This window comes from Centroberyx gerrardi, chromosome 3 (assembly GCF_048128805.1).
Source record: "Centroberyx gerrardi isolate f3 chromosome 3, fCenGer3.hap1.cur.20231027, whole genome shotgun sequence".
Classification (NCBI taxonomy): domain Eukaryota; kingdom Metazoa; phylum Chordata; class Actinopteri; order Beryciformes; family Berycidae; genus Centroberyx; species Centroberyx gerrardi.
Window position 1 is genome coordinate 15,074,631 of NC_135999.1, and position 12,953 is coordinate 15,087,583.

Genomic DNA, 12,953 nt, shown 5'->3' on the forward strand with positions numbered 1-12,953 from the left:
ATCAAATCATATTCAATTCATAACATTAGCCTGGATCAGTTGCGTAAGTCCGGGAAAATGCCATTGCAGTCTTTTATGTGTCAATGCTCTCTTTCATCCTCTTTCACTTCATCTCTGATCACCTCAACAGGCTCACAGTCACTTTAGTTTAAATGACACTACATTGGCTCTATGTAAATGTGAATTATGTCTGCATCATCAAGAAAACATGAATCATGTTTCCAAATCTTTTAACGGAGAGCTGGACCTTCAGAAAACAGGCCCTGCGTGTGAATGTGTGTGATGACAGACACCCTCCAAATGCCCATTCAGGGGGAACAGTGGACCGCAGTGTTCGCCCTGTGAACAAAATACTCGTCTGTAGCGACTCCTTTCACTGCAACACTCATCACTGTACTTGTGGGTTCACTGGCGCGCACACACACACACACACACACACGCTAAGTTTGACATTCAAATCACATGACCAGAGAAGTTACAAAACAAAATCTTGTTTTATTCTCCTTCTTCCCTGTACAAGATGCCTTACACAGATGGGTTGTACATGAAAAACAGGATTCATACTGAGATGAAAAAACAAAATGAAATATCTGCTTCACACATATGTCTTAAGTGGCGAGATCCATCCATGCACTGAAAATTCTCTCTCTGTCGCGCTCTCTCTCTCTCTCACACACACACACACACACACTTCTTTCACGTTACATCCAGAGTCTTAACCCTTCGTTCCCAAACATGCAGTTATTTATTTCACTCTATTGACTATAGCTTCTGGCTATGAAAAGCCTTCCCTGGCACTACAGACCGGGGATGGCAGGCAGCTTTAACAGCTACAGAGTTGTACGATACATTTAATTGGTTAAACGGCACCTCCTGACTTTACAGCGGCTAAGACTGACGGGTGCATGTGTATGTGGAAAGAGCCTCGTCCAATAATCAAAGCCAGCAGTCAACAGCTATGGACAATGCCAGCAACTTCTATTTACGGGGCAAATATGATCCTTCAGACGTAAGATTTTCTAGCTCCCTTGCAAATCTAAAAAAAGTCAATTCCAGGCTATGCTTTGAAAACTGCAGTGTTTGTTTACTGCTTTCATGCGGTCACAGTGCACACTCATTAGGGATATGTTATTTGTATTTCTTTGTCACTATATGTATCTTAGTGTTCTACTTTCCTCCATGTTGTTTCTGTTGTCATATAGATGCAGTTACTCACTGCAGTTGTAGCTTGTCAGTGCCCTCGGGGGTTTCATTTCACCTGCACAGATTTTTGATTTAATCTTTCCTGCATTATCACTCTGCAAATAAACAAAGTTGCTTCAGAGAGAATGGTAAAGAATTAGGACACATGGTAAGGTGATGCTGGTATGCCAATGTCATGCACCGTGAATCTAAAATGAGGTCAAGCTGACAGTGGTGTGATACACTAAAACAATTCTCTAGACCACAGTTTCCATCCTCATGAAAAATAAGCTGTGTGTCTATGTTGTCATCATGATTATCTGTAGGCTACATGCTTGAAGGAGGAGGGTATACATGAAGCATATTGGTAAGAAGCTTATCTAAAAACATCACTTCAAGATGAAATATCCTCCAAATCTATCTGGCATGGAATCCACTTCAAAATAAATACTAGTGCCATCAGAAACAGGCACTGTGTTATCGCAGTGCTTCAAAGTAACAATATCAACACTAATGGCATGATACTAAAACCTCCAAACTTTTAACTATATTCAAAAGGCAAAGTCAGCGTTGTGACGAAGCCACGTGAGCCAAAGATGGTGAGTGAAGGAAATGCACTCATGCAAGGATTTACTGAGCGTTACTTTTGTCACGTTCGCATTAATGTGACTTCAGCTACAAACATCTCGGCTCACCGTAGTAACTCTTTCAAACAAGACTGTTTAAATGTGTGTGTTGGTGTGTGTCTGCAGAACGACTTGACTTTGCAAGAATGTGTCGATGCGTTTGTGAAACTTAGTCCTGCGGTTGAACACGATCAATTATAGAAAAAAGCACTGAGATTCTTCATAAAAACATCATTTCAAATATTAGAATTTTTCAGACTTTTGAAAAACCTTAAAAATTTAGAACTTTTTTGTTCTTTCAAAAACAATTTGCACTCCTCAGTGCTCAGCCCCGCCCCTGTACACATGATTGTGCTTTTGAACGCATACTCGCACAGTCCAGCTGCAAACGTTCCTACAATCACATGGTGACAAGTTTGAACAACTTCACAAATGTATTTTTGTTTCTCTATTTACTCTTCTCCAGCTGTGCAGGCCATTTTTTTCCCCACCCTACATCATCAGCCCGCAATTGTCTGAAGGTTGCCATGACGACCATGACCCATTCTCGCAGTCTACCTGGTTGATAAGATAGGGATTGGGCTTGTAGTCGGGGCAGGCGTTCCAGCTGACAAAGTCTGGCGTGGCCTTGTGATACTTGTTATAACAGCTATATGCCTTGGGTGGTTTAGTCAGTAATAAATATCAATAAATACTCCAGGGGTCGGTTGCACCAGAATAAGTCTCGTCTGAGTCTATGACCCGCGTCTGATCCCTGAACCTTGCTGTGTTCCCAGGACACTGACTGGTTGTTCCTCTGGCATCAGTCTATGCGGTTGCCACAGATGGTGAAGCGGTCGATCTCCAGCAAGTCTTTCTTGGGCGTTCTGTGTTTAAGCCCGTCCCCTTCCAGTCCCGTGTCAGCGTTGATAATTTTGTCGTCATCCTCCTCATCGGGCGTGGTCAGGAACGTGTCCGAGTTGCTCGTGGGCAGGGTGGGGGCGGAGCTCTCCGCCACGTGGGTGGGCTGAGGGTTGACCGATGGCGATGATATTCCTCCTTTGTCCGTTACTGGTTCTGTTTGAGAGAGAGCAGCCGCATTTACTATAAGCAGTATAAAGAACCATAAAGCAATGTACAATTTAGGTATGTCACATTTGAGTGTGAGAGAGAGAGAGAGAGAGAGAGAGAGAGAGAGAGAGAGAGACAGAGAGAGAGAGAGAGAGAGAGATAGAAAGAGAGAAAGAGAGAGAGAGAGAGAGAGAGAGAGAGAGAGAGAGCGAGAGAAAGAGAGAGAGAGAGAGAGAGAGCTACCTTGCAGTGGTGACGTGTGAATGTGTTTGGTCCGGTGCGCTCTGGAGTTTACACGGCTGGAGGCGATGGAGGGTGGAGGGTTGAAGAGCTTTTCTTCCATGTTTGCCTCTTTGACGAACACACAAGACGTCCCCAGCAGAACGATACTGTTCAACACCTTTAGAGTGATCATCCTGCTCACACACACACACACACAAACAGACACACACACATATGTAAATATAATACAGATTTTGAAAGTGAAAAGTGAAAAAATGGGAGACACAAAACGAATGACACCCAAACTGTGGATGTGTATTCCAGTAGTGCAATATTTAGAAAAACATGAGCAAACTTGACATTTACCCTAAGTAAAACAGCAGCACACACATAAAGGAGAGTGAACCCTGGATCTTCACCGAGCTGGTCACTACTCTGATTAACTGAGAAAACAAAAAACAAACACACCATCAGATAAATATGTATATTTTCTAGAATATATACAATATCAATAGCAGTGGGTATCCGCATAAAAAGAGTGACTGACCAGTAGAGCTAGAGGAAGAGGGATGAAGCCCATTCTCCTGGACACCGAGTCACTGTAGTCTGTATAAGCCTACACAGACACAGGGACAGAGGTAAACATCACCACAACCAGCATCAACAACCAGCATTAGTCCACTTCCCCCACCAGTGATTAATCAATCTGTAACAAATTATGGCAAATTATGATGTATCAAATTAAAAAGCTCAATGGAACTGGAAAACTGTGATAAAAATTTCTTCAATATTGCAAATGCTGTCTTTATCTTGCTTTTTTTCTTTATCAGAAAACTTCTTTGTTGGTAAAGACATAATGTAATAATCACCAACAGAAATGCAATTGTTGACTAAATAATGATTATAGTATAAAGACTCCAATCTTTCTTACTTTTCCATTTTTCTCATGGATTTGTTTTCTGACATAGCTACTCTGTATGTTCAGGAAGCCTATTCGGTTCAACCCAGCTGATGGAAACACACTCAATTCAGATTGTATTTTTTGTGATATTTCAAAAGTTTGGGTGTAAAAATAGCAAATGTTTGAGTTTATTTCACTCACATTTTTCTGTCGACTGCTGACTAGGTCAAAGGCGAGGCTGGCTCGGTACTCCCCATATACCTGGGAAATGTGGAGAAGGCATAGAGTGACACAATACTGGTCAGCCAAAGTTACATCAAAATATCAAACAACTGTGCATGCAGGCACTGACTTAGAATGAGGAACGAGGAGAGCGTATCTGGGTTGTAAAAAAAAAAAAAAAAAAAAAAAAAAAAAATCATGCATGGGGTTTATCAACCTGTTTACTTGCGGAAACCTAGTGTACTGGTTTATTGGTCTATTAGTTGCCCTTGCAGGTGAATGTAAGGATGTAAGTGGGAAGAGTGAAGAAAAGCGAATTGAGTCATAGTAAAAAGATAAAAAGCAAAAACAGCGTTTGTGTGTGTGTGTATGTGTGTGTGTGTGTGTGGGGGTGTGTGGGCTCACACGGATCCACAGGTGTGAGTGAAGTGTGAGTGAGGTTTGTGTAATTAAGCTTGACAGTCTGGAGATAAAGGGGTTAATCTGCCTGCGGGGTTGGTTTCCGTTACATAACCATGGTTACCACTCCCTGAAGGAAATCAAAGAGGAAGAGAACAAGAAAGGGAAGGAGGCGGGACGCTAACAAGGAGGTCAGGATGGACAAAGAGCAAATGGGCTCAACTGACTGACAGTTACCTTCTACTACTGCATGTGTACCTCACGTGTGTTGAGTGTGAGAGAATGTGAGTGTGTGTGAGTGTGAGAGAGAGACAGACAGAGACAAGGAGAGAGAGAGAGGGAGAGAGAGAGAGAGAGAGAGAAATACAGTTTCTGTTCTCATGTCCAAAATATGACAAGCTAAGAGAAATTTATAATCCTAAATTCAAATATTCCCAAATTTTAGCAGCCTGTCAGCAAGATATGTATCAGCCTGCCACCGCCTCAGAGAGAGAGAATAGACCAGGAGGGAGAGAGAGAGAGAGAGAGAGAGAGAGAAATTGATAAAACAGAGAAAAGCTTAATGTAGCTTAATGTAAGTGGAGTAGGTTAAAATGGTCAAAAGGAGGAACCCAATTCAAATCCGCTACTTGAGGTGGTTTGTCCTCAAAGACAACAAACGAGAGCATTTCCCTAGTTGCGTAAACGTGTTAAGACACTCAATTCACCACACACACATACACACGCACACCCGTGAAAGCATGCAAAAAGACTCACATCAGCACTGATGTCATTGAACTTGGTGATGAAGGCGTGCTTGACAACATCCACGGCAACCTCAGAGGCTATCACCATGACTACATCAGGAAACAGCACCCACAGGTGGTCTGTGAACAAAAACATCAAAACCTGATCAGTGACATCATCAGTAATCATTATAGTAAATCCATACTTTAAAGCCACAGTCAGAAGTGAGTGAGCCAGTGAAACGGCATCATGGCTGCCTTGCTACATTGCTACAAGGCCTGTGGACGGCGCTGTGAAGAGTGGTGTGATGTGCACATCCACCTGTGATGTAGCTACACTAGCTGCACAGATTTCAGTGGTGTTTAATTCTTTCTACTGCAATGAGGTCGTTACCTGGGTTCCACGAGAACTGCTCCATGTTTCTCAGACAGACGATGAGCAGGAGGATGTAGTTGGTGAACCTCTCTTTTATGTCTATGGAAAACAAAACAAATCAATCCTGGATTAACCTACTTTGTACCCACTGCGGCAGAGCTCGATTCCATAAATTTACCTTCTGCCAAATCAACAAGTTCAAATGCCAAGGTACAAAATGTCCAAAGAGCGCTGACTTTGTGGCACATATTTGGCTGCAGTTTTAGATTTCTTGCACCACTCACCACTGTTTGACATCTGAAAAAGGTTGTTCTTTTCAAACTTCTTAAACACACTTCCTTTGATCTCCACAAACTGCAGAGACAAGAAACACCATCATGAGTGTGTACATGCTGCATGCATTTTAATTGTGTTTACGTGTCCGTGTGCATTACTCACGTTGTTCGACATCATGATGGTGAGCAGGGACTTGTTGTGGGAGTTGAAGGCTACGTTGAGAGTGGTGGCCTGAACCATGATGAGGATGGCATGGAGAACTAGGATATGTCATGCTCAGGAAAAAAATATGCTCTTTTTTGACCTATCCCTTTCTAGTCAACTCACATACAGAAGCAAACAAAACACACACACACACACACATGTCCTTCTGAGTGAGGATACAGACATAGAGCACAGCCATGAAGAAGTGAGGAATAACGCCTATGTGTGCTCTCTTCTTCTCCTTGGGCTCTGTGGCTGTCCAGTACAGAGCGTCCAGGATGTCCTGACCAAAGGACGAGAACAGGCGGTCCGCCACCTGACAAGACAACAAGGGAAGGAAGAGAGGAAACAAGGAGTGACTGAGAGGGTGCCTGACTGTTCGGCACCATCAGAATTGTAAACTTTCGGAGGTGTTTGGGTCTACCTCTAACATGTTGTAGATGATGTAGAGCTTGATGACAGACTGCCCCCTGATGAGGTGGTACATCATGGAGTAATCCACATAGCTCATCATGGAGTAACACAGCACCATGATGAAACCCTTCAGCACATCACACACCTGGGCTGGCTGGAGCAGACGGGAGCCACTAAATGCAAACACACACACACACACACACAGACACACAAACATGAAACACAGAGGAAATTCCAGCAGAGGAAAGCCAAAAGCAGAGGCAGTAAGACAGAGCAACAGACTGCAGGTTATACGGTGAATGTGAGTAAAGCTGTCCCATTAGTGCTAATCTGCTTTGTCGGACCAATGTTAGAGAGAGCTGTGCTGTCCTCTGGAGGATGAGGACAATATTACACTGGGCGTTTTCGTGTTTATAAGTGTGGATGTTTCCATGTGTAGCCTTTGGCCAAATCTGTATGTACATGTCAGTATGTTCACGTGTACATATACATCCAGAGAGAGAGGCATGCACTTGAGCATACTCTCCTATATCACTCATACTATAGAGGTTCAGCAGACACGGTGTAAATTTACATGTATCAGAAAATAACAATCTGTCAGTAGCTAGGCATGCTGTCACACTGGCTGTCCCTGCTTAAACTAAAATAGCCAAATACGAAGGATAAGTCACTTTGAATTACAAGCAGCCATTAGGAAAGACTGGTAAAATTGCATGAGTAAATTACAAATTTTTCATATTTCGTTATTATTCAGCAGTAACACTCTGAAATGTTTCTGTCTGAAACATTTCAATGTCTGAAATTTTAAACACATTAACAAGCCAGTAAAAGCATAAAATTGTTGCTTTGTTAAAATTCACTCAAAAAGATTCATTAAAAAAAAAAGCGAACTACCTTACGTAAGTGCTTATTTGCATGCTGTCTGCTGTCTATGAGTGGGGTATGAGACAGAGATTTTTTTCCTGCCTCTCCCCACCTTGCCATATATGTCTGTCTTTATGCACGTGTACACATGTGCCTTACCCGAGGCCACAGCATGGCAACGTGAGGAGTCGTAAGAGAGCCAGTAGCACCCTGAGGGGCAGCAGGGTGAATACATAGAGAAAGGCATCCAGACACAGGAAGAAGCCAAATGTCATCAACTAGAGAGAGACAGAGAGTGACAGAGGGACAGAGACAGAGAGAGAGAGAGTAAATTTACATATTCTACCATTTTTAAAACTTCTCAACATGAATTGTTTGTGTGTTTACCTTCTCCAGCTCTTTGGGGATGCGGAGGCAGGTGTAGACCCTCTCTCGGCGTTCTGTGTATTTGGCTTCATTGTGTTCCAGGAAGTAGCCTCTGGTCAGCTCAGCGGTTATAAACCTGACCAGAGACAGGTCTATTGCCAAAAATGGAAAGAGAAAAAAGCATTGAAAAGATACACATAGGTCTATTGGATCTTACAGCATTTTACTGAAGCCAATCATTTCTCTCATGATCCCCTCTCTCTCTCTCTCACACCCACTCACACGTACAGTATGTACATATGGTGTAAGAGGGACAGGTAGCCTGGGGACAAGCCCTGCTGTCGCAATATTACATTACAGAAGTACGAGATAACAGCATGGGCAGTTAAAGGAGACGCTGATAATCAGACTCAAGAGAGACTGTTACATTGTCAGAAACTACAACCAGTCTAGTATAAAATAAGATTGCATGGTTAACTCCAAGAGCACAAGTACGTGCAAGAGAGAAGTGTTTTTGGACTGAATCACCTTTCATTCCTCTTAGGCTTTAGGACACCAACTCAACTACAACTACAGACAGGGGGTAAAAGATCAACTTCACCTCCAAATGAACTTTCTCTCACACACACACACTCATAAACACACACCTTGGTGATAAAAATAACCATCTACCACCCTTCAAAGTTTTGATGACTTGCTTAGCGGTGGCTAACTGCTTGTGCATCGCCTGTGTAAGCCAAGGAGAGTCATTGGTCGATAAGTTAAATCAACCCGTTCAGATAATAGATAATATACGCACTCAGCAACACTTGCTTCACAGACGCTCTAACTCAAGCCGCCAATGCAAAAGAGCTGCACGTTTTGCTTTGCAGCTCACTTAACGATCCTGCAGGCTCGTTGCGACATTTGCGTGATTAAATTCAGTAGTACTATCTACCCGTTAGCTAATCAAACCAGTCCGGCAGCCTGCTATCAGTTTAAATTTGCATGCACATGAAGGAAATCAGCTGACGTTAGCTAGCTAATGTTACAGTAATTCAGTGCAATGTGTAATTAGTAACAGAAGCTGAGGTTAGCTTGAGGTACATCATCAATCCAGACTTGGGTGCAGCGTTTAACGTTGCACTTAATCAATTGACTCAATTGCGTAGTAGCGTTATTGACAAACTTAACCACACATACAGTGCAGCAAGCTTAGCTGGTTTGCTAACAAATGAAAACAAACGCTGGCTACTGCAGCTAACGTTAGCAAACTGGAAATCTGTGGTAGTCGGACCAGGAGGCTAGCTCTCACCTGAGAGGCTGCGTTTCTTGCCCTTACTGCCGCCATTTTTATCGTTGAACCCCAACGTCTCCGTAGCTCCGTCCTTCTCCTTGTTCTTTTCGATTTTGGCAGCCTTTCCCTCCCTATCCTTGTCCTCTTTCTCCGTCTCTTTCTCCTCTCCTAGACCAGCAGATAGCGGGTCCGCCATCTTCGCCAAACTGTCTCAGCTGGGAGACAGACAGGTACGTCATTCGCTGACGTCACCACGTCCTGCAGTTTCACTGAATCACCAGCAGATGTCACCAAGAAGTCTAGTTTGGCAATAGTGACTACTTTTCAGATACTTGATTGTTTTGCAGAACATGGCTACATTATGTCTGTGTAACTAAAGTTTGCAGTAGGCCTAAGTGATCTTGTTTGAAATGTTGGATGATCTAAGAGTTGAAGCTTTATTCTATGTTAGTAGCTATTTCCTTTATTTCTTCTTTATTTCTTTATTACCTGTACTTGACTTACTTTACTTCTTTGGTATTGTCCGTCAATTGCTGCTGTGGCACCTGAATTTCCCCAAGGGGATCAATAAAGTGCTATCTTATCTTATCTTATCTTATCTTATCTTATCTTATCTTATCTTCTATGACTGTTGTAATCTGGATAAAAGCATCACTAAATGCCTAAATGTAAATGTAAATGCAGTATGAAAAGACAGAATTTCAGGTGAAAGGGGAGAGAAGAAAAGAGGTAGGCCTAAGTGAAAGACAGACATGGAAGGTGAAGGGGCAAAATTTAAATTACTGAAAGCGTGTGAATTCAGTCTGTTTCTGTCACAGCCTTCAGCCCACTTTGTATCGCAGGACAAATTCAGGTCAGAGAAGCTTGTGGGATGGCCTATCCTAGTTATAAGTCAAATCGTTGCATTTAATACATCATACCCACATGTTTTAAAGCTTTTAAACAGTCTCCCCTGTATCTGTAAACCTACTCCCCATTTCTCAGGTGATCTGGGTCCAAGCCTGGATAAGGCCAAGGGACAGAAAAGAGTTAATATGATAATGAGCAAAGCCAAGAAGGGAAATGCAGCAGGTGATGCTACAGCAGACTGTAGGCCTACCAGCCAGCAGCTTGAACATCAGTCCATATTTGTCTTGGCAAGGCCTTACATTTCTATTTCAGTTGAATACAATTTACTTTGATATCCCAACAAAATCAATATATCCGTAATGTAAGGCATGACATAGACCAAAACGAATGACGCTGAAAAAAATAAGGCCATATTTTGTAGACAGGTTGAACTATGGGATTTAGCACTGGACATTGTTTAATTCATTCAGTGAGTCTACATATATGGTAGTTAATGCTCTGACCTGACCTTTAGGATCTCTGCTAAAATGGACGCATCAGTCATTCTGACACAATTACTGCTCAATATGACTGCAGCCGCCTGTGTGATCACCAATATTAGACTATAAATTTCCAGTTGCAAAGGCCAGGTTGTAAAGGTTATTGCATCCCTTGATTAAAGACCAGGAAGAGAAGGGGGGAGAGGGAGGAGGGAGCAACTGCCTGAGAACCCAAGCGCACAGGGCAGGGATAGAGTTTCTCTCGGTAAGGGATCTGTTTGACCGTCGTAGATTCGGTTTCTCCTGCTCTGTATATCTTCCTGTCAACACACGCCAGCATCTCAGCCTGAGAAACAACGTTTTTTTTTTTATCATGTTTTTGTAGCTCAAACCTTAAAATAAACTCATGGTGATTGCGCGCAATGCCGTTCCAGAGCGCGCTCCGCGGTCCTCGCCCGGCGTCGTGTTACCTCCCTCTGGGCACCATGGGCTTGTACGCCCGGTGGCGGTAAGATGCCTAGCTTGTGGAAACGGATAACATTCTCGGTGGCCTCGGTGCTCTGTATTGGCTCCGTGACGCTCTTATTCGTGGCCCTCTCGACGGAGCGGTGGGTCACCGGACGGATCCTGTGTAAAACCGGGGTCGACATCGTGAACGCGTCCACTCCGGAGCTCGACCAGTTCATCGGGAGCATTTACTACGGACTGTTCCAGGGAGGGAAGACCAAGAAGTGTGGGCTCGGGAACAGGCGCTCCAAAATCTACAGTAAGACAACATGTCTCTCTCTGTTCATCACTACTCAGGGGCGACAATACACTGAACCCCAAAGTATGGCAAAGTTCCTGACTATCATTTGGAACCAACATTTCCAAAATGTGACGTTGGGCCTATCTATTTCTGGGGACAAGTGGAGCAATTAGCCTGCTGATGATTGGCAAGACATTATCTGATCAGTGTAATTAGATCTTACACAAACACACATTGCTAAAGGGAACATTAATCCTGAATGCTCCTCTGATGTGATTTTTTTTAGAGATGGCTTCCATAATTTCTTGCAATTTTTGCTTATTCTATAGCCTAATCTCCCCCCCCCAAAAAAACCTATAAAAACCTACAATATCAAAATCTGGACACATTTAAACTAAGGTATGGTGAGTGCCATACTCTATCTCATGCTCTCTACTAATTGACAGATAGGTTGTGTATGTGTTTTTAATATTTACTTAACCAGGGAAATTCACACAGTAAAGCATGGGAGCTGCCCAGTACAACCACAGTCTTAAACTGGTGGCCACTGATTGTGTGTTTGAGTGTGTGTGTGTGTGTGTGTGTGTGTGTCTCTCTCTCTCTCTCTCTCTCTCTCTCTCTCTCTCCCTATCTCTCTCTCTCCCTATCTCTCTCTCTCTCTCTCTCTACTGTCTTGACCCATAGGACCCAACTGACAGAGCTGACGTGTGTGTCTGTGTGTTTCTTTCTGTCCGGCTGTCTAGTCTTCCCTAAGCTCGTGCGGACGCTGAACAGCGGGCTTCACATGATGGTGATTCTCTTCCTGCTGGCCGCGATGGGCTTTGCCTTGGTCAGTCTGTCTTTCTGCATTTACAACGCCCGCAAAGTCCCGTACCAGAGCATCAAGGGGCACAAGGGACTCTACCTGTGGAACTTCATCGCTGGTATGTGAGGGAACACACACACACACACACACACAACTGCATGAATGACTGCCTTTCTTGCCCCCTATCACCCTCCTAATTTCTCTCCCTCCTTGTGTTTCCTCCCTTCTTTTACTTTCCCCTTTTGTGTTCCCATCTCCTTTGTAACTTCACTCTCTCACTTGAACTTTCCTCCCTCTTATTCAGCACTCCGTCCTTTCTCTTCACCTATTCTCACCTATTTTAATTTCCATGCTCAATATTTCTTCTTTCCCTTCATTTTGTTCATCTCCAACACCGTCCTCTTCTTTCTTGCTGCATCTCTCTCTTTTACCTGAATATACTAGTTATCTTCCTTCCCTGTCCTTTAACTTTCCCCTCCCCTTTTCCCTCCCAACACTGTTTATATTTTCCCCTCCCCAACTTGTGTTTCTCCCTCTCCATCCCTCTGTCCCCAGGTCTGTTCGGCGCCCTGGGTGTGCTGTGTTTCCTGGCAGCCATGAGGCACCACAGTCTGACAGAGCGGGTTGCCAACTACCGGGAGAACCTCTTCCGCCTCTCCGTCCTGGACGACAGCCTGGATTGGTCCTTCTGGCTGGGCGTGGCCAGTGTCGTGACGCACGTCGCCGTCTGCGGAGTGGTTGCTATGAGCCGGATCAAGCTGCCCAAACCACAGAGCAAGAAACCCGAAGAGCCCACCATCTCCGCTCTGGACTTGCTCTACTGAACCTCCAATCAAAGAGCGCGTTATCACTGAAAATGTCAAAAGTCGGCCCATGATCGCAGACAAGAACTAATGACTGAGCGATAGCACAGCAAAATCAAAAATAGTGTTTCTATAAGTCCACACCCATCAGAGTTAATTTAACACT

The 12,953-nt window shown here is 43.7% G+C and overlaps 2 protein-coding genes across 3 annotated transcripts; one reads left to right on the forward strand and one right to left on the reverse strand.

The window, feature by feature from the left end:
• Nucleotides 1-481: 481 nt before the first annotated feature.
• Nucleotides 482-9,299, reverse strand: tapt1b (transmembrane anterior posterior transformation 1b). Of its 2 annotated transcripts, XM_071916231.2 has the most exons (14): nt 9,122-9,299; nt 7,849-7,979; nt 7,621-7,739; nt 6,608-6,770; nt 6,364-6,499; nt 6,142-6,239; nt 5,988-6,057; nt 5,722-5,802; nt 5,359-5,468; nt 4,183-4,242; nt 3,628-3,696; nt 3,447-3,523; nt 3,102-3,274; nt 482-2,864 (listed from the first exon to the last, which is right to left on the reverse strand). In XM_071916231.2, exons 1-14 carry the CDS (start codon nt 9,297-9,299, stop codon nt 2,611-2,613), a joined length of 1,719 nt encoding a protein of 572 aa, XP_071772332.2. In that variant the 3' UTR covers nt 482-2,610. The 2 variants fall into 2 exon arrangements, with proteins under 2 accessions (XP_071772332.2, XP_078138802.1); XM_078282676.1 differs by lacking the exon at nt 3,628-3,696.
• Nucleotides 9,300-10,944: 1,645 nt separating this feature from the next.
• Nucleotides 10,945-12,808, forward strand: clrn2 (clarin 2). Its single transcript, XM_071916229.2, has 3 exons — nt 10,945-11,197; nt 11,923-12,102; nt 12,540-12,808. Exons 1-3 carry the CDS (start codon nt 10,945-10,947, stop codon nt 12,806-12,808), a joined length of 702 nt encoding a protein of 233 aa, XP_071772330.1.
• Nucleotides 12,809-12,953: the final 145 nt, after the last annotated feature.